This window comes from Terrapene carolina, unplaced genomic scaffold (assembly GCF_002925995.2).
Source record: "Terrapene carolina triunguis isolate 2854851 unplaced genomic scaffold, T_m_triunguis-2.0 Scaffold93, whole genome shotgun sequence".
In the NCBI taxonomy this organism is placed as follows: Eukaryota; Metazoa; Chordata; order Testudines; family Emydidae; genus Terrapene; species Terrapene triunguis.
Window position 1 is genome coordinate 29,791,976 of NW_020664444.1, and position 26,072 is coordinate 29,818,047.

The window sequence follows — 26,072 nt, forward strand, 5'->3', positions numbered from 1 at the left end:
TTGGCGGACGGTCCCTCACTCCCGCTCAGAGCGAAGGACCTTCCGCTGAATTGCCGCCGCAGATCGCGATTGCGGCTTTTTTTTTTTTTTTTGGCTGCTTGGGGCGGCCAAAATCCTGGAGCCGGCCCTGGTCTCATGCCACCCTTTGGTGAACTATTATGCAGATATCTGACCTGGGGATGGGGGATCCTGTAAAACCCTATGCACCCCGTGCACCTAGTGTCCGCTGCCCTGGTCACTCTAAGTACAGCTAAGTTTGTGAGAGCCGGCAAGGCTCCTGTTGGGTGTGGAACCAATGGGGGGGCCCCGACACAGGGAAAGGTTTGGAGAGGTGAGGGTCACCACAGAAGGATCAAGTTTGTGGTGGGATCACAAGAGACCAGATTCTGAGGTGGGACAGTCACTTGAAGGGAGTAAGGTTTTTTTGTGGGGGGCAGGTTTTTGTGGAATATTATAGAGTTTCATGGGTATCTTTTTTGGGGGGGTGGTTATGGAAAGTATTCTATTTCTAGGCTAGTCTCACGGGGGCGTTTGGGGGGTGTTATGGAGGGTTTCTGGGGGCAGGGTTTGGGGTATGAACAGGCCTCTCGCTTTTAAACGTTGCCCTCTAGGGTCTGCTTGCAGGCTCCTGCCTGCCTGGTCTCTGCGGCCGCGATACTGCCGGGCTGACACTAGGTGGCGCACAACCCGCAGCTTGTCCCCCCCCCCTCTCTCTGATCACATGACGTGACGCACTGTCATGTGATCCTCCGCCCTGCTCAATATGGCGGGCTCCACGCTGGCATCGGAGTGCGCGGACCGGCGCCGGCAGCGGCCTGTGGCTGTTGTCGCCGCTGCCTTGGCGCTGCTCAGCTGGCTCCGCACAGCGCACGGAGGCAGTGACGGGGGGTGAGTCTCTGGCCTCCCGGCTGGGCAGCTGGCGGCGCCTGTCCGGGCGGCGGATCCGGCCAGCCCGGGTGTCCAGGCTGGGGAGGGGAGCACACCCCGCCCGCTGGTAACCCCGGTCCAGTTTCCCCATCCCCTCCCCAAGCCAGTGAGCCCGGCCAGTTCCCCCCGCCACCCCTTTCCCCGCTAATAAACTCAGCCAGTTCCCCATTCTCTCAAAATCATCTACCCCTCACCCTGTAGTGCTCTCAGGGGGCCAACTTAAAAACATTTTTCTGTTCCTGACACGTGCTCTCTGTGCACCCGCTTCCGTCTAGTTTGTTCCCCTAAATAGTGCAGCGGGTTCTACCAGCGGCGGGGGGTGTCTCGGCCGACCTGCGCCTTTCACACGGTCTAGGGAACGAACTTTGCTGTACTTAGTACTCTTGGAAAGTCCTGTCTCCGACGTGACATGCGCTTAGAGGGGAAATGAACTTTTAGCTGATCTTCCCTTGTCTAAACTGCCCCTGTCCTGACTTTAGTGTAGGAGCAAAAATATAACACATTCCCTGCTTGTGGAGCCACAGCATAAACAAAGCAAGCAAGAGAGACAGAAAAGCCATTGAAGAGAAAGATGCCTGGAAATGAGACTATGACTATTGGTCTAGAAGCTAAGTACTGTACTTTATTGTTTGTCTACTCTAGGAAAGAGAGAATATGCCAAGAAAGAAACATTTGAGTCTTTTAGCTTTTATAGTCATGCCAGTAGTTGATTACTACCTAGCCTCTTTTCAGAAATGATTTCAACCAAATTATGCCCCATATAAACTGGTGACAAACCTGGACTAGTGCAACAATCGAACACCTATTACAGCTAGCACAACTATTCTATAAGCATAGACCAGGTTTTGGGAGTCTGAAGAAACAGTAAGTTCTGTATGTCTCATCGTATAATTCCTTTATATTATGTTTTTTCTAAGGGCATGTCTACACTTAAAACGCTGAATCAGTGCAGCTGCAATCCCATCAGCATAGTGAATCTACCTCCCCGAGAGGCAGTAGCTATGTCAGCGGGAAAAGGTCTCCCGATGCCATAAGTGCTATCTATACGGGCATAGGGCGGTTTAACTAAGTCGTTTGAGGTGTGGATTTTACACACCGCTGATTATGCCAATAAAGGTCTGTAGTGTAGACCAGACCTAACTTTCTTGGGTATTCAAGACAGGATTTCCTTGTATCAGTTACCTAATATTTCAGTTAATTTCTACTGTACAACTCTCCTTGTAATGTCTTCTTTAATATAGTTAGTGACTGATATTCATATGTGGTAACCCCAGAAAAATATAAGGTGTGTTTGTGGCAGATATCATTCCCTTTTATTTCATGCTAAAGGCAACACAAAGTAACAACCTATTTACTAACCTTGAGTAAAGAATTTGGAATCCAGTTTCAGGGGTTTCCATCTATCAAAGCATGTGGAACACAAGAGACTGTTTTTTTGGTTGTTGTTTTTTTTTTTAAAAAGGTTACATCACAGCCCCCTTCTGAGTTCAGCAAATCCTTTTAGACAGGCTGCAGATATTTTTGCCACTGTGACATCTAGGCCTGCTCTGATCATTTATATGATGCATAGTTAAAAAGTGCCTGTCCCCTGCCTGTGCCAGCACTCCCACTGCTGGTAGTGCAATAGTGACAGCAAAATGGTGCTCGTTTCCTTATCAGATAGGAGCTTAGGGACTTGAGACATGAGTTCCATTCACTGCTCTGCCATATGCTTTCTGTGTGACCTTGGGCAAGGCACTTAAACTGGTCTGTATTTCAGAAGTTTTACTATCGTAACTATGTCGGTTTAAAAGGAAAAAAATAATCACACCTCTAACCAACATAGTTATGCCAGCAAAGCCCTAGTGTAGATGTAGTATAGCTTAGTTCACTTAGCTGAATTGGAATAAGCTGTACCAATATACCATCATAGTTGCATGGATTGGGGGTGGGGAGAGGATGGGGTTGCCACTTTAACTATGCCAGCAAAGTTAAAAGTGGCAAAAGTTTTAAGTGTAGACGAGGCCTTAGTGTCTCTGGGTACGTCTACATAGGCTGCAGGAGCGAGTGTCCCAGCTCGGGTCGATAGACTTGGGTTTGCCTTGGTGCTTTGAGAATAGTTGTGTAGACAGCGCTTTGAAGTTGTGACTCAGGCTGGAGCTCGGGCTTTGAAGCCCACTCCCTTCTTAGGCTTCAGACTCTGAACTGCAACTTCAAGCTGCTGGCTACATGCTTATTTTTAGAGCGCCAGTGTGAGCCCCGCAAGCCCAAGTCTGTCAACCTGGGCTGGGAGGCTTGCTGCCACAGCCTTTGTAGACGTAGCTCTGTGCCTCGGTTCCATCTGTAAGATGAGGATAGTAGCACTTCGTTGTGAGGCTAAACACATTAAAAAGACTGAGAGGTGCTCAGAGGGCCCTGTAAGTAGCTTAGACAGATGGAAAACAGACCAGCTGGTTGAATGAGAACTAGATTTCATAATCTCACCCATCTCTTCATTTCAGGAGTTCATTAAATGATGACTTGTTATTGCCATATCCTCCTTCCTACCACGGTCCTCGTCACCATCACAGGTACGTCAGAGACTGTCAAGCTGTCGTGCATGGCAACGTAACACATGAAACTTGGCCCAGCAACACTAGCACCGAACTTCCTGTGACTATGACAAGAGGATTCGTGTCTTACTTCCCACCAGAGGGCGAGACACAAAGGGAAGTCTATGGCCACTTTACTTTTGTGAGCAACCCCCTGAGAACCTTCTCTGTGTTAGAGCCTGGCGGCTTGGGAGGTTGCAATTCAAGCCTTCAGGCCACTGTGATAGAAACTGCAAGACGTGGCAAGTGCCTAGTGGCCCAAAATGGTGGCTACTTTGACATCGTCACCGGAGAATGCCTCGGGAACATTGTGAGCGATGGAAGGCTGGTGAGAAATGCCAGAGGCGTGCAGAACGCGCAGTTTGGCATCAGGAAGGACGGCACCATGGTGTTTGGGTAAGGATCTGGGCGCTTTTCTGTGCCATTTTCTTCTTCGGAAAGGCTCAGTAATAAACCTTAAGGCAGAAAGTGCCCCCCCTAGGAATTGGCTTCTGGACCTTCCCCTACTATAACAATGGGGATTTTTAATCCCGTACATTACAGAATGGCCCTTTTGGCCTGATCTCAGACATTACATCTCCTTATTGAAAGGAAGCACTGGCAGTGTGATCTATCAGAGCAGCTTTGTAGAAAGACCCAGATATTTTTCCAGGGCTGAATACTGCTTATCAAGATCAATACTAGGGCTTCATGTATTCACCTAGCAGCTTCATTTTCTTTTTAATTACTATTTTACATTGTTGGAAGGACAAAAGGGATATTAAAGTTTTGCGGAAATAGTTGTTTTCCTGGAATAATACCATGCAGATAAAGGATCACATTTACAGACTGTTCCAAACAGCCTTCATTTTTGCATGTGCAATTTCTGTACTATGCATTGCATAGGCAACTGATTAGGCATATGCCTGTAGAACCAATTTCTCCTCTGTCTGTAATGGACTGTGTACACAGAAGTTGTGTGACTATCACTTTTACATACAATTAATTGTAGGGAAACAGAGCCCATCTACTAAAAAAAGTAGTGCATGTGTAGGTACTATAAAGGCTTTCCCAATCTTGTACTGGTTCATTTAAACTTGGAACGCCACGTACACTGTGGTCTATTGAAGATTAAGATTTATCTTTTTAATTCAGGGCTTTGTAGTTCAGTTGGACATTTTTCCAAAAGATCTGCTCTAAAAATCATTTTGGAAAGGTTCTCTGGCCTGTAATATACAACAGGTCAGGCTAGACGATCACAATGGATCCTTCTGGCCTTGGAATCTGAATCTATGAATCACTAGCCTTGGAGCCAGTCACTCATAATTTCTACACGTAGCTCCCCTTTCTGAATACCCACAGTTTGTTAATTTCCTCTGTGCTTGTGAGTGCTTGGTGCCTCAGGAAATCAGGCCCTTAGCTTGCCAGTGCCTTCGTTTCTCACCAATCAAAAGGGGATAATGCCAACCTCCCAGGAGAGTGGTAAGAATCAGTGTTTGTAAATATCAGGATATTAAACGTACAAATTAGACATTCCTTCTTCAGAAATATGTTGAATATTGTGGATTTTCAAGTACGTGGTGCATTATATCCAGCACAGATAGTAAAAGGTAGTAAAATATTCTTCCAAAATAAACTTAAGAAGCTTTCTGTATTCCCTGGGCCAAATGGGATGCATTTGACATGAATTGTGAAGGGTTTTCTCACAATGCCATGAGAGCCATTCCAATGCTAAATACGCTCACCACTAATCACGCTCGTATTCGTGATGCTTTGTTTTTTCAATGAATGATTGTGTGAATAAGAACTCATGTGGATGGCCACGCCCACTAGCTGGCCTGGAGGTTCTAGCCATGAATGCCTTTTGCAGCATTTGCTCTGCTTCCAAGAACGTTGGTTTGGGTTTTTGTTTTTTTTATGAAGGCTCCTTCCCATAATGCAAAGCAGGGTCTGTCCACACAGCCTCAGGAGTCTTGGGACTGATTCCATGCCTTGCAAAACCCATCTGACCCAGGCCAATGTGGATTCTCAACTCATTTTCACTGCCAGGTTAAACTTAGCCTACTTAGGCTCTTTTAAACCTGGAGCTGCTGTTGTACAAGGTTTAACGCATTGCTAATGGAGACAGAGCCCAAGGCTCTGCCTGTGCTTGAAAATTGACATGTTACTGCCTGCGGGGATGGTTCTGTTTAGAGTAAGATGTTTTGCCATAATCTCCCTACCACTGCTCCCCTGATTCAGCTCTCCTGGCGGTACCAATGGCAGGAGCTCTAGCATACACAAGGGGCTGGTGGTCACCTGGGTATTACCCAGCGTGTTGTATAGATTTGCTGCCAGCCAGGTTCAGTCCATTGCTTCTGAAACAGTGCAGAACATGGCTTGATCTACACACATGGTCACATTTTTTTCCAGAACTGGTTGAGCTGCCTGTTATCAGCAGTAAATGGATTTCCTAATGTAGACAAGGCAATAGTCTGGCATCACTAAAGGGTTTTGGGCACCTTGATGAGCCACCTCACTCCTCTGGTCTCTCTTCCAGTTACCTGTCGGAGGAGGATGTTTTGGATCAAGTCAACCCATTTGTGCAGCTGGTAAGCGGTGTAGTCTGGCTGCTGAGAGATGGAGAAGTGTATGTCGGTCAGAGTAAGACAGCGGAGTGTGACAAAACTCAAACCACAGGTAAAGATCCTAAGCTACTGCCTCCAACCTGCTGATGAGCAGCCTTGTGAGGAGGTTGTAAATGGGCATCTTGGTTTCATAGCTATAGATTTTGTCTGCACTGGTACATGCCACCCTCATTGTCGGCCATGGGTGCATGTGCAAACAGTTGTGCATCTGCAAGTGTAGACAGAGCTAAACTGTTTCCCATACTGCTTGGGGAGGATCGGATGACAGGTATAGCATGTGCTACATTGTAATGGAACCAGAATCATTAACATTTCTCCCTGTTGCTACTGCCAGCACAGCTGGTGACAGCGGTGGGCTATCTGCTGCCATTTTAGACACCAAGCCACCTAACCCTGCTCAGAATAGGTCTAGACAGCGTAATGGTTAAAGTTCCAGTGGTTGCTGGGGCAGGGGCTGCATGAGCATTGCCACCAGTGCTGCGGGTGGGGGAGCTGAAAATAAGCCTCGTTCGGATAAGGAGAGTGTCTTATTTTGTCTGGGTTGTGAGGCAAAGCACCCCAGCGCTCATGCCAATCTAGTAATATGTGGGAGTGGAAGGGTTAACAGGTCACGCCCATAAGCTGATGTTCAGCCAGTATCTTGACACTGTCTTTTCCTATCCCCCACCTCAGTAGCTGCTGTAACAAGATACAACAGTTGGAGCTTTCCCCTGGAAGTTTGAGAGAGCGGGGAGCAGGCGCCTGGACTGTGAACTCTGGAGTAGAGACTGTGTCTTCCAGATCCACATCCGCTGGGCCCAGATCTTGATTAGAGGCTTTGGGTGCTAGAAATAATAATATCCCGTTAGTCCTTGGCCTGAGGATGCCAGCAAGGAGCCCTATTTTAGTGTGAATTCTTCTCCATGGAAAACTAGATTGAAGCCAGAAACTCATTTCACAAGAGCAGTCACTATCAACCTGGGCTGTAGATGAACCCGTGACCTAGAGGTGAAGGGCTCCATATTCCATTCCCAATCTCCCCGAGCCAGCCAGTCTCTTGTAACAAGAGTGGTTATGGAAATTCTTATCCTAATTCCTATGTGAGGTTAGATGGGGAAGGTTGGAGTTAAGTTAGTAACTAATGCTCAGTCTTCTCCAGCTAGAGGAGTCTGTAAAGTCAGCTCTTTCACCTGCCTGTGAATTATCCTTTTTCCTATGCAGGGTCCTTTGACAAGTTCATCAATGTGATATCTGCCAGGACGGCAGTGGGACATGACAGGCTCGGGCGACTGATCTTGGTTCATATGGATGGACAGACAGATGTGAGGGGGTAAGGCTGAGGACTCGTTCTTTAGTAAACTCATGGGCAGGCAAAGTATCAAAGGGATTGATCTGGCATCACTGCCAGTACTGAGAACAGCATCAGCTCCCATGTTCAGTAAAGCCAGGTGTAAGTTTAAGGCACCATATAAAAGTTTGTGGTGATAAAGAGGCAGAGTCAGGCACTCTGAGTTAATGAGAGAACAACCCTGCAGGGCTCCATTACTGCTAGCAGGGCCCTGTCTAACCAGTTGGGCTCCTGATACCCCACTCTCCCTTCTAAATCCACTACTGCAGACAGAAGAACTGATGCTGGATCTTTCTGCTAAAATGATCTCAAGTGAAATTACGTGTTGGCGCTGATGTTGCCATCACTAGGCTTCAGAGTGTAGATTTCATTGTGATGAATAAGGATAATTTTCTCCTTTCTCAGCAGTGGTGAGCGAGATACTGCTGTCATTGACATTCATGATAGCTTTGCTGCTCATTTCAATGGGAACAGGTTGGACCTATTGTTTTCACTTGTCTGCAGAGCTATCCAGACAGTGCTGCATTTGCATGATTCCCCCACACCTCAATTAAAAGGGTTAGAAGTGTAACTTTTTAAAATGGAAGCATACTCTGTCCTGGAAGCTAGATGTATGATGCGTGTCCTAGTCTATAACTTCCTTCTCCCTCCTGCACTCTTGAATAAAACCCGAGAGAATTTAAAGGTATTGGACCCCAATCAGCCACGGTGTAACCCTCTGGCTTAAAGAGAACTACACCGGGCTAAATTAGGCCCATGCTTTATATTTTGGAACAATAAACGGATGCTGCCAACTTGAAATGGAGTCGGTTTAAGACTAAAGTGCTTAATCTGAAAAAGATTTGGGGGTCGTGGTGGATAATCACCTGAACATGAACTCCCAATGTGACTCTGTGGCCAAAAGAGCTAATGGAATCCTGCAATGTATAAACAAGGGACTCTTGAGTAGGAGTAGAGAGGTTATTTTACCTCTGTATTTGGCACTGGTGCAACTGCTGCTGGAATACTGCGTCCAGTTCTGGTGCCCACAATTCAAGAAGGATGTCGACAAATTAGAGAGGGTTCAGAGAAGAGCCACGAGAATGATTAAAGGATTAGAAAACCTGCCTTATAGTGACAGACACAAAGAGCTCAATCTATTGAGTTTAACAAAGAGAAGGTTAAGGGATGACTTGATCACAGTCTATAAGTATCTACATAGGGAACAAATATTTAGTAATGGGCTCTTCAGTCTAGCTCAGAAAGGTAGAACACAATCCAATGGCTGGAATTTGAAGCTAGACAAATTGAGACTGGAAATAAAGGCATAATTTTTTAACTGAGAGAGTAATTAACCATTGGAACAATTTACCAGGTTGTGGTGGATTCTCCATCACTGACTGTTTTTAAATCAAGATTGGATGTTGTTCTAAGAGAGAGAGGCTCTAGGAATTATTGTGGGGAAGTTCTCTGGCCTGTGATATACAGGAGATCAGAGGTTCTCAAACTGGGGGGCATGGAATGTATTCTGGGGGGTAAAACATGAGAAGCTTTGGGGGAGCGGGGGAGGTAAGCACTTACTGCACACACTTTACCCACAGCAATGAATAACTAGCAAAGCTGATTCCTCCAGACATATCAGACCCTCAGATGGTGCTGTGCATTTGACTCTAGATGGCGCTGTGCATTTTGACGGATTTCTGTTAAGCTTGCATAGCATTATACAAAGTCATTGCCATCCGTTTGCTACGACCCGGTGTGCACATTTAATTGTAAGCATGGACCACAATCACAGTTTTGCTTTTGCTCTTTTTACATTGGAGCGTTTGTGCATTCGTGCACCAGGAAAACAAACAAACAACTCAAGTGAAAAACAAAGAAGCCAAAACTGATTCAAGGGAAGCACCGCCACCGCATAGATTGGTATATGTACTTGTGTGGCGGGCACATATACGACTTCAGACATGAAGGGGGCGCGATCAAATACGTTTGAGAACCACTAGACTAGATGATCACAGAGGTGCCTCCTGGCCCTGGACCCTGAATTTCAGGCCCTGCACCTGCTGCCAGCTTTCCCTGCCAATGTTTGAGAGTTTACAGTCACCTTTTCCTATGGTGAACTGTGTCTTTTCCCTGTGAGGGACCCATCCAAGCAGCAGGAGAAATGGCCAAATTGACAGGAGGAAACAATGAATTTGACTCTTCCCACAGTGCTGTCACGTTCATGAAGTAGAACTGGAGGGGGAAACATTTCTCAGCTCTTTCAGGGATAGTCCTCTTAGATTTACCACTAGGAGGGATAACATCTTTCAGACAGAGGCATGATTTATGTTGACTCCGTCCCTTTTCAGGTTCTTCTGATAGGCAGCATGGAAGCTGGTTCTTCTGTCTGAGCATTCGTCTGCACCAGTAGAGCTGCATCAAATGAGAACCACTAGCATCACCCTAGTGTGTACAATTGACACGCACCAGGGGTCTGAGCTCAGTTTTGAACTCTTTCCATTGGTGGAGTGCTCCCAGGCTGGGGTTTTCCACTGTCATAGCTACCGTAGTGCAAAAAGCCAAGGGTAGCCATTTCACTCCTATGTTTCCAGGGCCACAGCTGTGAGTAGGCTTGGCAGGATTCAATTTTTTTGGTAAGTGTCAGTAAACATCGATTCCACCATAGACACAACCTGACAAAAATATTTCTATTGACAATCAAAGTTTCCAGATAGGCAAAGTAGGAAAATGTTGCTTGAGACGTTATTAGAGTTGGATTTAAGGATCTTGACTCTGTATATTTTGACATGTGATGTTGACAGTTTGTGTTTTAATGGTTATAAAGCTTTAACTTTTTGAAGCCTAACATCTACTGTCATTAAATCATTGTTGCTTGACCCTTCTCCCCCATAGTTTCCCACAACTGTGAAAATAGATAAAAAAAAATTAAAAATGCTTAAGAATAAACATAGATATTGTCCATCCAAATTATATTTAAAAAATCAAATTCTGCCAAGCCTAAATATCAGTTATATCCATTGGTCACCAGCAGAAATGTTTGCTTCGTCTATAAGAAGACTGTCCTAAATCTAAACAGATTTTAGACCCAATGAGAAGCGTCAGGAAGTGGTGCTGAATAAACCCAGTTCAAGAATTCAGAGTCCCTCCAGATTATCAGTGAGGCTGCTACTTTGCCCAGAGATGGCTCTTGCATCCCTTGCTGTTAAACTGCACTAACTGGTTTTTGTTTTGCAGCCTCAATCTCTGGGAAATGGCCAACTTCCTAAAGCAGCAGGGTGTCGTGAATGCTATCAATCTGGATGGTGGAGGGTCAGCCACTCTGGTTTTAAATGGAACCCTTGCGAGTTACCCGTCAGATCACTGGTAGGCGCTGGATGGTGAAAACCATGGGGACACCTCAGCTTCCCAGTTCGTTGCCTGAGGAGCTCTCCTCTACATAGACAAGATCTCTGTGGGAACCACTCCAGAGTCACAGGGCTAAACTCAGGCCTGGCGAGAGTGGGTTGGACTCCCACTGACTTTCCTGTGAAATGCACCTGCTTCTTCCGGGAACGAATCTGGTCCTTCATGCTGGTCTGTGTGTATGGAAGGATGGGGGGGACTGTATTGCTCTCTGACCTGCCTGGAACATCACAGAAATAACTTGATGTCTTGGTGCAAAGTGCCAGTCCAGACATCAGGCATGAGATAGCTAGACTAGTAAGAGTTATGAATCCCAGCAGGTTCCACCCCCTTCCTCTCTTTCCGAGGCAGAAGAGTTGAGTAGCAAGCAAGAGGCAATATTCTTCAGAGACCTTATCTGCTCTGCCAGGCTATAAAGGGTCCCATTAGTCCTTGGAAGAGGAGGTGGTGGGCCTAGACTAAAGTTCTCCATCCCCTTTTGCACAATGTGCTGTGTGCCAGTTGGCTACCTAGCAGCTGTCATCCACCCCAGAGGTGGCTGTATTTTGATGGTGGCTGTCTGTTTGGGAAATGCCTTGGGCTTTTTCAGGCAGAAGTGTGCTGTGTAACTGTGATCATTATTGTTTTAAATTAGCGTATTCGAGGTCTGTACTTCTCACCTTGTACCTAAGAGGGAATAATCAGCATTTGAAGCGTTAGGAGTTTGCACAGGAAAAGCGTGTGACAGTGTTTCTTTGAGTGAGTGACTAATGGGATTTGGAGTGATTACCTAATTTTCCCAAGTGCTCTGGTATTACACAACCCTCACCATCATCAGGCTGCTAGCAGAGCTATCAAATGGGGCTGTGACTGAAATGGGGATCAAATATGAAGTGGCTGGCAGCTGATCGACAGCTCCATGCACCGTACTAATGTGCCAGCTGATCCAAGAACCAGCAGAGTCCTGGGTGTTTCCCTGTTGGAGGACTCAGTGATCCTGGCTTTCAGTTTTTGCCAGTATCTGCACAGCTCACCCCTCCTCCACTCATGCCATAGGGCTATAGGAGCAGGGAAGCTTTCACACCCCAGCCTTTGCTCATGGGAACTGCCTTTTGTCCTCAGCAAGTCCGACGCCATGTGGCGCTGCCCTCGGAGCGTCTCGACAGTCATGTGTATCCACGAGCCTGCTTGCGAGCCTCCAGACTGCAGCGGGCACGGGCGCTGCATGCTGGGAGAGTGCCAGTGCACTGGGGACTTCTGGAGAGGACCAGATTGCAGCATCCTGGACTGCGGGCCTTCCAACTGCAGCCAGCATGGCATCTGCACTGAGTGTAAGCCACCCCTATTTACAAAGTGAGCCCATTGCAACGGGGGGTGGGTGTGTTACTAGTGTCACACGCTAGTATGTCATCATTACCAGCTAGGGGGGCGGTGGGGAGGGAGGTGCAGCTATTGTGGGTGTTGGGTCTGTAGAGATTGGCCAGGTTATGGTGCTAACATTCATAGGTCATATCTGCCGCCTTATTGGAGTAGGGGAACCCCTCCCGCCTAGCACCACACAGTAACAAGGCTGAGCTCCTAGCTGTCCGAGAGAGGTTCTGGACCACTGAAGAGAGAGCCTCTTGTGAACATCTCCCCTCCCAGGACCCCTCCACATCCTTGTATCCCTGCAGGAACTACAGAGCTTGTTACATGACAAAACAACAGGGCAGTCACCTCCCTGGACCACTCCTGCCTTGCTGAAATACCACACTGGAGCCTTTCTAGTTAAGGGTCACCAATGACTTTCATTCTAATGATCCTGGGATTCATCCCACAAGCTCCCAGCACAAGCGTCAGAAATCCCCACAGAAAAAGTACCTTTTGACTGACTGCAGCCCTCTCAAAAACATGGTTTGCTCCCCAGTCACTCATGCTCTGCATACCGAAAATGCCTCCAGTATCAAGCACCTGTGCTCTGCTGAGAACTGAAGTCTTCTTCTCTAGAGAAGAGAAGAGAGCTGCTCTTACTCCAGGCTCTGCTGAAAGCCAAGCCTTTTATAGCAGCAGCTGCAAATGAGCCCAGCTGGTCCACTCCCTGACTCTCCTGGAGGGGAGTGTGTGTTAACCCTTGTCTTGATTTCCGGGTGCATGTTCTAAGTGGGGACATTGGTGTCTCAAGCAGCCCGTAGTCTCTCTGCTGATCTCAGCTGCAGTGCCTGATTTGTGTTTCCTTCTTGTGCAGCTGGATGCCTCTGTGATGCTGGCTGGATAGGCAGCAACTGCAGCGAAGGTAACTCCAGTTTGTATTGTAATCTTCTTTCTGACTATGGAGGGGACCGCGTTGTTATAGGGCGCTGTCTGCCTGATGCCTGCAGCAGTGGGGAAATGTGATTCTATTGACCCTATCTAACATCCACAATGTCTTGTAAGAGCTTCGTAAGGGTGAGCCGCAAAAGAAAGACAACAGGGTGTGTTGTCCTTTTTCTGTTGCGCCTTTAGGGTACATAGTGGTCTGCGATGGGCTTGCTGCATTTTTTCCCCTGTTAGACACAGCCAGGATTTCCAAGCTGTGGTTCCTGGTCAGCTGGGTCTGAGAGCTGCAGATTGCAAGCTTCCTGCCTTTTTATCTGCAGGGTGGGAAGTGTGAATTCAGCCTCTAAACCAGGATAAATTCTCCTCAAGTGTTGTAGTTAAATAAGTTTTAAGTAGTGTGAATAAATTACTTCCCCTCTGAGGTTTCACCTCCTTAATAACAGTGATGTCACCACCCTCCTGGCTCTCCAGCCCTCCCGAGAGTTCCCTGGGGTCCAGCATTAGAGCAGCAATGGGGAAGGGAGCATGTGTGAGAGCTGATGGGTCTGGGATGGACACATGATCAGCAGTGCAGGGGGGGAGGGGTTGTTTTTAAAAAGCCTTTTATTAAACAGCCCAACCCAGCATAATCACCCAGCTAGCAGTGTCTCTGTGGCCTCGCCAGGAGCAACACCCCTGTCATGGGCATTGGAGCCGAAGGTGCTCAAATCATCAATGGGAGCTGAGGAGATCTGTGACTTCAGCAGGCACCAGTTAACTCTCTCCATGCAGCAAGTGCCTTCTAGAGCCCTTGGGAAGTCTTTGCCCCTGCCCAGGCCTGGGGATAGTCCCTGAGCTGCAGGGCTCCTCAGCTTTCCTGAAGGCCCCTCCCATGTCCATGAGGTTCTCAGCTGTTATCCTCTGACAAAGCCAGCCCGTGGTGAGCACCAGCTGGGGATTCCTCACTGGGATCGGTTGCCCATTAAAGGGGAGGAGGGAAACAGCTACAGCAAGGTAGGAGTCCTGTCCAACCTCTTCACCTGCTCTGGTGGTGCTCCCTTCTCTGGGCACTTAATCAGAGGCATAAAGAGCAGAGTCATCCCCCCTTTTACCCTTAATGTGAGCCCCCTGCAAACGGATCTCTTCCTTCTCCTAGCATACCCTGCTCCCAGCTGAGGCAGGTTCGCTCCACTCTGGCACAAGGCACGTGCCTGGTTTTAATGCACTTTGCCGGTTGCTTAGCAGCCGATTGACTTGTAGGAGGGGCTGTGGTGACCTGTCCCGGTGTAATGAACACTCAGTGAATGGGCAGAGTGGTGGGGAAGGGGTGCCGGCGTGTTGATACAGAGAATTCCAGCTGCTCTTGGCATGGCCAGTAAGAGAGCCCTGATGACTTTGTGCTTGCCTGCAGCGTGTGCTAGCGGCTCCTATGGGGATGGCTGCACCCAGAAATGCCTCTGTCAGAACGGTGGAGCATGTGACCCTGTGCACGGATCCTGCACCTGCCCGGCTGGTTACCAAGGAGCCATCTGTCAGCAAGGTGACATCTCTTCCCAGTAGTGGTTTGTGCGTATGAAGGCTTTGAATGTCCTGTGTGGAGCAACCCTGTGTTCAGACTAAGGAAGACATGAGCTCTGCCCCACAGGGCTCAGTCAAGCCCAGGCATAGACTCTCCATGTGGGTCATGTTAATGCAGAAAGGTCAGGCTTACAGCTGTGCTAGGGGGCTGCCTTTTACCTACAAAACGCTGTTTAAAAATGTGACCCTTTCTTTTGTAACTGGAAGCGACTGGCTCTTTCCCTGTGTGCTTTCAAAACCAGCTGAACTCCCACCTAATTCACAGCTGGCCTGACAAATGGGCCAAGTTTCAGCCAGAAAGCTGTAAATCTGACAAAGCCAAAGGCAGCTGACCATGACCTCTTAATTCTGGGTGTCGTGCCACACTTTGCCTCTAGCATGTACCTAGTGTGAGTCGATGAGTGTTGAAAGTCTGACATTTGCACTCTCCCTTTAATGGCTGATTTGCCTCTAGCTCTTATTTTTTAGCTTGTGTAACCGCACCTGCTCTTATTAAAACATCTAATGCTGGTGTGAATCTTACTTTCTGCCTCAAGATCCTGCTGCAGGGAGTTACACAGATTAATTACACTGTGATCTTTTAATTTTTGTCACCTTTTTCTTATAAAACGCTTGTCCTTCCAAACTAAATCGTGGCCTCTAAATCATTCCCTAGGTGCTCAGATGCTATGGGGAGGGAGATTAGACAAGTTTGCGAAAATACCCTGGGGAAATGAAGCTTGTTTAAATGTTTCTGAACAATTACTGTACGTGCAACGGCTTTAGTGGGACATGCATGGCTGAGGTAACGTGCCTTGTGCTGATGTGGAAATCCCAGCCTGCAGGGAGTATACCCTGCCTTCTTTGTAATCAATTGACCTTAATTCCTCAGAGTGCCCCATAGGCTGGTATGGGCCAAACTGCCAGCAGCTCTGTGACTGCGAGCATGGCTGTCCTTGTGACCAGGAGACGGGCAGCTGTAATATCACCTACGAGGATAGCCTGCAGGACAAGTTATCCAGAGGTATGTCCTGTGCTGCCGCTTTGCTTGGTTCTCTTCGGCTACATGGCGCAGCAGCTTTACCATGTGACACTGATGTGACCATAGAGACCGAAGCTTGTCTCACTTGTCATTAGCTTCGCGGAGCTATGAGCCAAGCTGCCGCCATCTTGGCTAGCTAATGCTTTCCCCCGTGCTTCGGTTGGGCTCGTTGGGTGTTAGGCAGTTCCACCCCGCCCATGCCTGTTTCCTTCACCTATTGTCATCTTGTCTTCCAGCTGGCTACTGTCTGGCTTTCCTCATGGTTCAGGCAGGAAGTGACGAGAAACCCCTTCTCACAGAGTAAGTGTGCAGTGTTTGGTTATATATGAACAAATGGTAGAGCAGCACCTGCCCGCTGCCAGTTGGCCTTTTGTGGGGAGGATGGCCATGGAGTATGAAAAGCTCCTGCTTCATTGTGTATAGTACATGTGCTTGCCCTGGAAGCTCTGTACTCAGCTCATCAGGCTTCTGGTTGAGCACAAAATTCTCAGGAGGGAGCTGCCCCTAGGCTGCGGAGTGTGTCTAAGCTGGCTTTGAAAGCCAGCCTCAAGTTGTGGGGCTACAAGTAAGAGCTAGGGCCCTGCTGCTCTGGCACAAGACTAGAGGGGAAGGTAAGGGCAACCACTGCTCAACAGCTGTCATGGGAAGGCCAGGGTGTGCCCTATCCTCCCTCCTCTCACATACTGTTCAGCCACTAGCCAGCCTGTAAATAATACTCAGGGAGGCCCCTGGCTTCGGGGAGGGAGATGAATCATGATCCATCCTCACTTCGGCTAAGCTCTTGGGGGTAGATTGTGAATGGCCTCTGTAATTGTAAGACAAGAGCTTTATTCCCCTCTGGCCTAGCTGCAGCAGGGTTTGCTCCATGGGGGATTGGTGGAGAAAGGGGTCTCACATATGCTGTTGCAATATGCTGCAGCATTTAGTGCAATATTGCATTGCAAGTCCTCCAGCCCCACTAGCTCTGAACTGCAAATAACTCGTGTAGGAAAGCAGAGCCCCATGGACACAGCATCCAAAGGAACCAAACAGCCACTGTAAACAGTGGATTAAACGCCCTTAGCCTAGTTTTTGCCCTGTGTTGCACTTGATTTCCAGTTTCTGGGCAAGTTAATTTTGATGATAGAATTGCAGGCCATCCAGGTGCAGCAGCATTGCATGGTGTTTGTATTACTGATGAGGAGAGACTGGACCAGCTGCACTGCTAATGATGGGCCTCCACATTTAAAGCCATTCACTTACTTTTACTGTAGGGAGCCACAACTAACCCTACATTCTGGTTCCTGTTAGTGAAATGAGAGAACCGCTTCAAGTACACGCTATTCTGCTTTTGTTATGAATAAGGTTAAGATTATGTCACAGGTATTTTTAGTAAAATACACAATAAATCACAGAAGCACAGGGCTGGCTGCCCAAGCCCCACCCCCTTAGGGGCTACAGTCACTCACAGAGGTCACCTAAAATCACAGAATCCATGACCTCCCTAATCTCTGGGACCAACACACAGCCTTAGTTATGAAACAAATTGAGCACTCCTATACTTGCTGGAAACAGTGGGGTCCAGCAGCCATTCATTCATCTTTCTTCTATGCCCCAATCATTTCACACAGAGGAACACGCTGTTCACTAAGCCCAGCCTTTCTGTCTGCCACTGTCAGATCTATTGGTGGAAGAGAGAGACCAAAGGTTAGTGTTAAAGGAAGAGGCCAAACATCATAGAAGCAACCACTCTGAGAGGCTAAAAGCACCCACTTAAGCCACTGTGAGAAGCAAGACCTTAGGCTGCAGCAGTGGTGCAGCCAGCCAGGAGCCACATACCTGAAATCTGCTGCATAGTTACAGATGTACTAAAACATGTAGTGCTGCATTTCTGAGACTGGGTTATTCGTTCCTCTCTCACAGGAGAACCTGGATCTGCTTCACCTCAGTCTTGGGGCTGCTGCTTTTGATCAGTGTGGTTGGAAACCTGAGGCTAGTTCTCAGGAGCCGGGCAGCAGAGCGCTGTGAAAGTGGTGACTACGTGTACCATCCACTGAAAGAAATGAATGGAGAAGCCAGTCATACATGCCCTTCTGCCTCTTTGGAGCAGTACCAGGCAGAAGACACTCAAGATCAAAGCCAGCCAGAGACTGAAGCACTCATTTAACGTCACAGGTGGGGAAAGACTTGAGATATTCTCCCCAGCTGTGGTACTGGCTTTCAGCACAGAGGACCTACCAAGGGCTGCTTCGTCCTGGAATGAGAAGCTAGTAACTTGCACAGAACAGCAGCAAGAAGGGGCACAAGGTGGTAGTCACAAAACATGTGACTATGGGCTCAACCCAGCAGCTGCCTCCCTTCTTGCCACTTCTCAAGCAGAAATCTCTCAGTTCCCTTCCTGGGCCTGGTGCTCAGGAGAGAGGGGACATGAGAAGCCCTGTGCAACAGCAGCAACTGCTGCTCTACCATGGAGAACAGGGGCCTGTAATAACTATGGGGATTAGTCAGTATTCACTGCATTAGTTGTGAGTGGATAAGGAATTCCCTGCCCAGCAAACTGAGCCTGATTAATTAAAGACAATGAAAAGAAAACTTAAGAAAAGTCAGTGGAAGTGCAACATGCACTAGCCCACGGCTTTTCTCGCTTTGGGCCAGTTCTCACACCATGGCATGTTCCATGGTTGAGCGGTGTGGCTAGAACACGGTCACATCTGGCTTGTTTCACTCAAGCTGTGTTTCTTGCAATTTGGGCTGGAAGGCGTTTCTTTCACCAAGGGTAGAATTTGTCTGCCACAAGCTGGCTGTTTTGGATGACTGGTTGGCTGCCGCAGCGAGGGATGGATTACGTTTTTGATAGGGTCATAAACGGTGTCAGTCCCCAAAAGTCTCACTCCTCTTCACTGTTGCTAGAGCAGACACACTGCTTTGGGGATTTTAAGTGATTCTGCTCCCCTTTTTAGTAAAAGTGAGTTTAGCCTGGGCTCACTCTCTGGACCTGGTCCTGTGCTGTCCCTGGGGCAGTGAAGAATAACTCACCTTGAAGGAAAAGCCTCAAGGCAACAGCACACACAGGCTACAGCGAGGTGGAACACTTGAGTTAAATCATATGCTAATTGTGCCAGGATCTAACTTCTTTATTCCCAACCATGTTCCAACATAGGTGCTGAAGGCTCCAATCACTGCTGTAAAAATTGCATTTGCCCTCTGAGTGCAGAAAGTTGCTCAATAGAGAGGACTGAGGTTCAGTAGATTTTAAAGTTGTCAAAGCTAGTAAACATATCAGGTGGAGGTTGATGATTTTACTAGGCCAATGAGTCTAAAAGGGCTTTTAGAAACATGTTCATTTGCTTCCTCTTCTTGAGGCAAGTAACTAGTCTCCAATGTGCCACTGGCAGCTGCAAGGTGGGGTTAAAGCACCTTGAATATGCACTTTGATCATTTTTACTGTGACTCTCCACATAAGCAGAGCTCGTGGAGTTTTTGTACCATATTTGAAGAGTCAGATCAGTCTGTACATTTAAGAATTGATTTTGCTATTGGTGACTTACCACTTGAATAAACTCAATTAGTAAGTGACTGTTTGAACTCTTAATAAACCAGTATTCGATCTCACACTGAGGGGAAATGGTCTATCACAGCCAGGTTTTTAACTGGGGCTCCTTCCCATTTTACCCACGGAGAATCTTTATAGAGCTGGAAGTGCTGCTGTGGGATCCTGTGTCATCCTCAGCCACTACAGAAAAAAAAATTAGTTTTAACTGAACTGTTACCACAGCCCATGAGACAGGTTTGTGAAATGAGGTAAGATTCATCTTTACTCCTTGGTGCATTTAGATAACCGCAGCAATACATACACTGTATATAAATTCCTTAGACTACGTGACAGATACCACAACTGCAGTATTTAGTCATCTAAAAAAACAATTTATTGGTTTATTCGTTTTATTTTTAAGTTACAGAAATATGGAGAGCAGAAAATTACAGCTGGTAACTTCAACTTCCAACTGCCATAAGTACAGCATCTGTAGCTTCACATTTGTTGCTCAGTAACATGTCACAAAGCACCCTGTGTATTCCAGTAGCATGCTCTGAATTCTCAGAACAAGATTTTTTTTGTTTGTTTTGCTGACAAGAATCAAGACCCTTGTATAAAAGTTAAGACAGGAGCAGGTTGAGTGGGGAAAATAGTACATTTCCCTAAAAAAAATAATGCCCATTTATTGAGTCTTTATACAGAGATAGCGTGGAAGTGTTACAGTGCCATTAAAACTGAGTCCTGGTCAATGCTGACAATGAACATCCTTTATGGCTAGTTAGAAGAATTTTCTCAAGTCTATGCTGGGAGCATAGAAAACCACCACCAGGCAGGAGGCACCGACAAATGCCCTTCAAATAGTCTTTCAGCCTTAACCTGTAAAGAAGAGTCTCATCACAGTATAATTGCAGGACCATTAGCATGAGGAGGGTGAGGAAGTGAAATGCATTTCAAAAGAAGGTCACTGGCTTTGCTGATACAACTGGCCTTAGCAGCTACGTTAAACGCATGACAGCTTAGCACCCAAGTTCAGTAGGTAGGACCTGCAGATTCTGGCCCTTTTCCCACCCACTAGGTTTTTTAATTGACCACTTAAAATGACCTTTGGAGTAGGGCATCAGAGTCTTACTTGTTTGCAAGACTGTAGGCAAGGGGAGCGCAACTGCCACCTTTTAAGCAGCAACGTGCCACTGAAGTCCAACCCTGGGCTCTGGGATTGTAATTGCAAAACAGAGACTATTCAAACCATGTCTGAAATAGTATCCTAATCCTCTAACTGAATCATCACCATAGCTCAGCATTTCACTAGATAAGTCATCCAACTGAAGATTGTTTCCACACATTTTCCACAATAGGAAAACAATATAGAGAAAGGATCCATATCAAAGGGAATTTACAGTCTATCCCTAACAGAAAAAATACAGTAGTGCTTTATTATGATTTTTGTGCTCCAGAAAACTCATTTTGGTTCTCTCAGTACACGGGCTGCTGGGAAGAAAAAAAAATCTAGCAATGCTGCTTCAGTCAGATCAAGGCCACTTGGACTCAAGTCCCTCTCAGCCCTTCTGCAAAACTAAGGTTGTGGTCCATGCAGAACAATAAAAAAAGCCCCTTTAAAATAAACACCATTTAAATATTTAACCACAAGCCCTGAACTCAACTGGAACATTCTGGCTTTTGCCCCTGCAGACACTAGAAATGTAGTCTGGCATCCAGTGTTCAATGCAAATCACGTTTTCTACATCTGTTTTATACCCCAATTTGCTGTGTACCAGACTGTGTATATTTGCAGACACACACGAGTCAAGATGTAAATATGGCCATGTGATTTTTAAACTATAGAGATGGTCCTGTAACACTTTGCCTTTCCTCTCAAGATCTCAGAAGCCTTTACAAATGTCAGCCTTGCAATGAGCCTGTGAGGTAGGTATTATGTGCATTTTACAGATGGAGTAACTGAAACAAAGAGATTAAAGCCCAAATTTACAGAAGTGATTTCATTCTGGGTGCCCAATTAGACAGCTGGGCTTGATTTTCCAGAAGTGTGGCACAGCCAGAGCTCCATTGACTTCAACCGGAGTGACAAGTGCTCAGCACTTCTAAAAATTACATGGGTCTATTATTGGACTTTTGAAAGTCCTAGCCCAGTGATCCAGGAGCCAAATTAATAATCAACATTACCCAAGAGAGCCGCCAGAGTGTGAATTCATTGTTTCATTTACTGTAGTGCTATATATTCATCTTTAAACAGTCTGGCAGGGGAAATTTTAATGTATTTATATACACACACACAGCAAAATGACTGATCCAAGTATTATTATGTTATCAACTACAATTGGTTAACAACATAGTAAAAGCATCCTGATTGGGTCATAATTAAATCACATGGTATTTTAATATCATGTGCTGCAAAGAGCCACAGGAGACATGTTAAAGAGACACTTGTGGCTCGGGAGCTCAGTCTGAGTGTCACTGTTCTAGCCTAAAGAATTTGCTGTGGATCGCAAGGAATCAATGGGGAGCAGTGAACAGAACCCAGGACACCAATCACCTTGCGCTCCAGGCACTAGAGCATGCTCTGAAGAAGTGAGCATTAGGCCTTATGAGCTAATGTAGCTTAGTAAAAAAGAGTCAAGTTTCAGAGGAGTTTTACTTTGTCCCACGTCTGGAATTACAGTGCAACCTCACACATGGTGCACAGGAGATTGATGTTTCAGGATCATGGGAAAGAACACTGGCCATTGTAAGAAGCCCTAGAAAGACAGCAAGAGTGAGCCATCCCGTGGCCTTTTCCCCTTCCACTTAAGGCTCTTGTTCCCCATCTCAGTTCAGAATGTGCAGGCACGCAATAAATTCTAAGCTGAGAATTCCACCTTCAGTACTTTTTACTGAATGAAGGAGAACTATTCTCACAGGGACAGAGTAAATGTGAAAAAACGTAACTGTCAAACCAAGAAACAAGCAGCCATCTTGAAATATGGCACAGAATAGGACTTGGGCTTTGCTATTGGAAAGTGCTGGAAATCAAAACCATTTAAAAGTTACACAGTAAATTGAGTAATTGTTTTTAGAAAGCGAGTCAGTTGTGGTTAAAGCAACTTTGTGTACGTGGGTACACATACACTCGCTCTCACCAACTTTGATTTCCAGGGCTCTCTCATGGTGAAGCCCATTTTCCATTCTCTCTTTGCATTAAACTGGGACTTGGTTGAGAGGTATCATTAAAATGGCAGCCCCTACCTGAGAAAGGCAAAACCCTCGTTCACTTGATGGAGATAACTAAGCACTGGTAAATGCTTGGAAGAGTCCCTGATGTTCGTTCTTATTTAGTAAGGGTTTTACTATGCAGGTGTGTGCACTGTCACTGGAGTTTCCTTTTCCATGCTATGAGTGACAGCTAGGATGTTCAAGGGGGCCTCAATTTGTTATCTTCTGGAACTGCCACTAAAAGTCAATTTGAACTAGATGCTTAACTCCCTAGGTTCCTTTGAAAATCCAGCCTACGTATTTATACACTAACTTCCTTATGTACATTGCTCCAGTTATCAGTTTCCCCCCCCATTCTGGCAATGTCCTGTGCTTAGAAACAAGCAAATGAAGGTAGTGAGAACGGTTAAGGATGGGTGGGGTAGAGAAGATAAACTCTTATTGAGGAATACCTCTTGCATGTCTGTTAGTTACAAATACTGCCCAGAAGCAGCTCGTATCGACCACCTGTTTTTCTACCTTCCTAGTTCTTACTCCTTTTGCAATACGTCCGTCACTGATGTAATCAGCAGAGATTGTACAAGAACATATCTTCAACAGCTCTTAATGCTCCCTCCCTGCCAATAACATCCGCAAACTCGGTCCCTGCTCTTGCAAAACCTTACTCACGTAAGTAACATTGAAGTCAGTGGTGCCACTCCCATGAGCTTTGGGAGAAGAGACGACACACTGCCCTGAGTGCTACAGCCCTGAACGCTAAGATGTCCAGCTGCCACAGAGACTAGAAATGAAATCTAAAGGTCTGTGGGATTCAAGAAGATCTGCCGTTCCCTTTTAAAACAAAAAAGTGCAGCCGGTTAAAAAAGGTGATCTGGTTCAATAAATAGTTATCACTGAAATTATAAATAAATTAAGCAATAATTTAAAATAAGCTATCATACAATTTGAATAAATATGTTTCATTAAGTGTTTAAATACACATGCACACGTACTTTAGAAAAAAGAGTTCTCTCCTCTCCAAGTTAGCCCGTTTTTAAAGGAGCAGCTCCTATAATGCTGCCATAAAACTTTGTGCCTTTAAGGAAAGAACATATTGCTGAGCCCTTTATAATGTGATTTGATTCCCATCCAGTCTGATGGGGTGGGTCAGAGAGACACTCATTTATTGCTCATAAACCTGAGGAGGAAATAAAGACAAGTGGGTGTCTTTAAGAAAGGACTTGCTTGCTGGAGGTCGGCTTTCTGCCTACGCACTGTAGGAAATACATGGGTTTTTTAATTAAAAAATTGGAAGCATTTCCAAGCAACATCCAATCGGACTGGGAGAGGTTTCAGGTTTGGGTCACCTTGGAAGTTTCTCCTCTTCCCCCTCCCCCTCCCTCAAAACGTACTGTCCTGTCTTCGGGTATTTATTTACAATTTGCTTCAAGTCCCTGCTGCTGAAACACCCACTGTACCTTGAGTGTCATTGGTATTGCAGGCGCCCAGAAAAACTAGACTAATTTTGCTACATGTGAATAAATCTAGTTCTACGGGTCATTACAAATAAGGCCACATCAGTCTCCTCTATCGTATGTAGAAATAGGACTGATTGGAAAGAGCCCTTTAACCGTAGTAATACACAGATTCATGCAAAGTGATATTCACCCTAAAACACAGGTCTGTTAAAACACAACTGGTAGGTAGGCCTTTCAACGGAATCCAGTTTGCAGATTGAAAAGTCACACGTCTCTTACTGAAAATAGATTCCAAAGAGTTCCCCAGACTGCTGCTACTCGTGGTCTTATGAATGACTGCCCCCAAAGCCTTGACGCTGAGCCACACTGCAGCCTCTTTGGGTTGGTCCATAGAGCTGCCCTGGAGGGAGGCCTCCAAGAGCGGATGTAACATTTCAGATGTCAATAGAGGCCTACGCCACGCTATCTAGAAATGAGGGAGCTGCTCTGGGATTGGTTGGAAGATGTCGTGGCTGCACTGAGCTGGGAAAAGCCACTGTTGCAGGATTCCAGGCTTGACATGGACCCCCTGGGATGAAAGAAAACGGATACGTTTGTTACACATACAGCTACTTATTGATACTCGAGTGCATCTGAGATTCCATTACTTTATTTCCAGTGATGTGCAAAGTGGGATTTTTCACTCTATCCTCACTGTGGTCTCTCCAAATGTAAAGACATTCAAGGTATCTAGGTGCCACAAAGAGGAATTAAATTGTCACAGCCAGGGATACTAGCACCCTTCTACCTTCTACCAAGGTAGACTCATCTATAATAGTTATCATGGGAGTAGGGCATAGTAAGCTCTCTGGGGCTGTATATACAGTGAGTGGGCAGAGAAACAATTAAGTGAGCAGTTAATGGCACACTGGATGCTATCAAAAGAGCTGCCACAAGCTGAATTGAGAAGGATCTGTTTGCTGTGGGTTGCCAGCATCAGATCATAGTTTCTCCCTCACTTAAGACGTCTAGCAGTGGTACCCGGATTTCCTGACACTGTGGCAGTCTGAGGTTCTATTTATTACTGTTGTAGCCACTTTCCACTACCACGCAGTGCCGCCCAGAGGATTCAGGGGGCCTGCGGACTTCGGGGCACTTTGGCGGCGGGTCTCAGAGCGAGTGAAGGACCCGCCACCGAAGACCCAGAGCAGAAGGAGCCCTCGCCACCGAATTGCCGCCAAAGACCTGGAGTGGAAGAAGCTCCAGGTCTTCGGCAGTGGGTCCTTCACTCACTCCGGGTGTGTTTGGCAGCACTGAAGGACCTGCTGCCGAAGACCCGCCAAAAACTCTCGTGGGGGGCCCTGAAAACTCTCATGGGGGCCCCAGCAGGGCCCGGGGCCTGGGGCAAATTGCCCCACTTGCCCCCCCCTCTGGGCAGCCCTGCTACCACGTTTTTCCCCACAACCACAGCACTGGGAAGTAAGTTTGAATGGTTAGACTTAGGAATTCTGGGTTATTTGCTATTCTCTGCCACTGACTCAGCAAATCATGTCATATTGGTGCCTTCAACTAAAAAAAAAAAAACACAACCCAAAAAACCCACCCACTCTCCTTCCCCCTTCCCACTTTTTCTTCTAGTATTCTGCTCTGAGGGTTAGTTGTCTGTAAAGCATTGAGAGCGTCTCTGCTGGGAGGCACCATACTAATGTGTTTTTTCCCATTAAACCATCAGGGTGTACAGATACTCTGCAGGTTTCCTCTATGTCAGACTTATTCAGCAGACAAGTCTGTTGTCATGTGACCGATATCCTCCTTCGAACCCCAGACATATCACTTGATTACTTTGCCCAATGGTCTGGAAAGAACATGCTACGAAGTTACTCCTAAGCACTGGTCTCCCAAGTAACAGTACTCCACGCCCCTTCAAGAAGCTATAGCGACTATTAAAGACATTTGGGGTAAGGCAATACATACAATGAGTAATTCCTCCAGACGATGTATAGTCTAGTCATGGCCCTTACAAAGGGAAAACTTCACTTCCCACCAAGACTAAGGAGGTGTCAAGGCTCCATCTGGTGCTAACAAAGGGAAGTCTCTAAGGAAGAAGTCCAGTCTACTTGTATCCATTTTCCATGTGGTGCGTGACCGACATTTTAAAGGTTAGATACATCTGGAATTCCAGAGTCACAGTCTGCTTTGCTAGACTGCTCCTCTATTGCAAGTCACACATTAACCTAGCCCCTAGTATG

The 26,072-nt window shown here is 46.5% G+C and overlaps 2 protein-coding genes across 2 annotated transcripts in view; one reads left to right on the plus strand and one right to left on the minus strand.

Annotated features, from left to right (window-relative positions):
- Positions 1-763: 763 nt before the first annotated feature.
- On the plus strand, positions 764-18,622 carry NAGPA (N-acetylglucosamine-1-phosphodiester alpha-N-acetylglucosaminidase). Its single transcript, XM_024214348.3, has 11 exons — positions 764-888; positions 3,408-3,893; positions 6,016-6,155; positions 7,304-7,412; positions 10,647-10,775; positions 11,916-12,124; positions 13,018-13,065; positions 14,479-14,607; positions 15,517-15,648; positions 15,903-15,966; positions 17,569-18,622. The coding sequence occupies exons 1-11, from the start codon at positions 764-766 to the stop codon at positions 17,810-17,812; spliced, it is 1,815 nt and encodes a 604-aa protein (XP_024070116.1). The 3' UTR covers positions 17,813-18,622.
- Positions 18,623-21,785: 3,163 nt separating this feature from the next.
- Positions 21,786-26,072, minus strand: part of SEC14L5 (SEC14 like lipid binding 5) — a 53,975-nt gene continuing 49,688 nt past the window's right edge. The window contains exon 16 of the mRNA XM_024214335.3: positions 21,786-24,412. Within this exon, the coding sequence (XP_024070103.1) occupies positions 24,307-24,412 (106 nt within the window). The 3' untranslated portion in view covers positions 21,786-24,306. The remainder of the gene's footprint in view (positions 24,413-26,072) is intronic.

Coding starts and splice junctions, on each gene's coding strand:
- NAGPA (XM_024214348.3), top strand. CDS start 764: ATGGCGGGCTCCACGCTGGCATCGGAGTGCGCGGACCGGCGCCGGCAG. Junction 12,125..13,017: donor GCATGGCATCTGCACTGAGT/GTAAGCCACCCC, acceptor CTTCTTGTGCAG/CTGGATGCCTCTGTGATGCT. Junction 14,608..15,516: donor AGGAGCCATCTGTCAGCAAG/GTGACATCTCTT, acceptor TTAATTCCTCAG/AGTGCCCCATAGGCTGGTAT.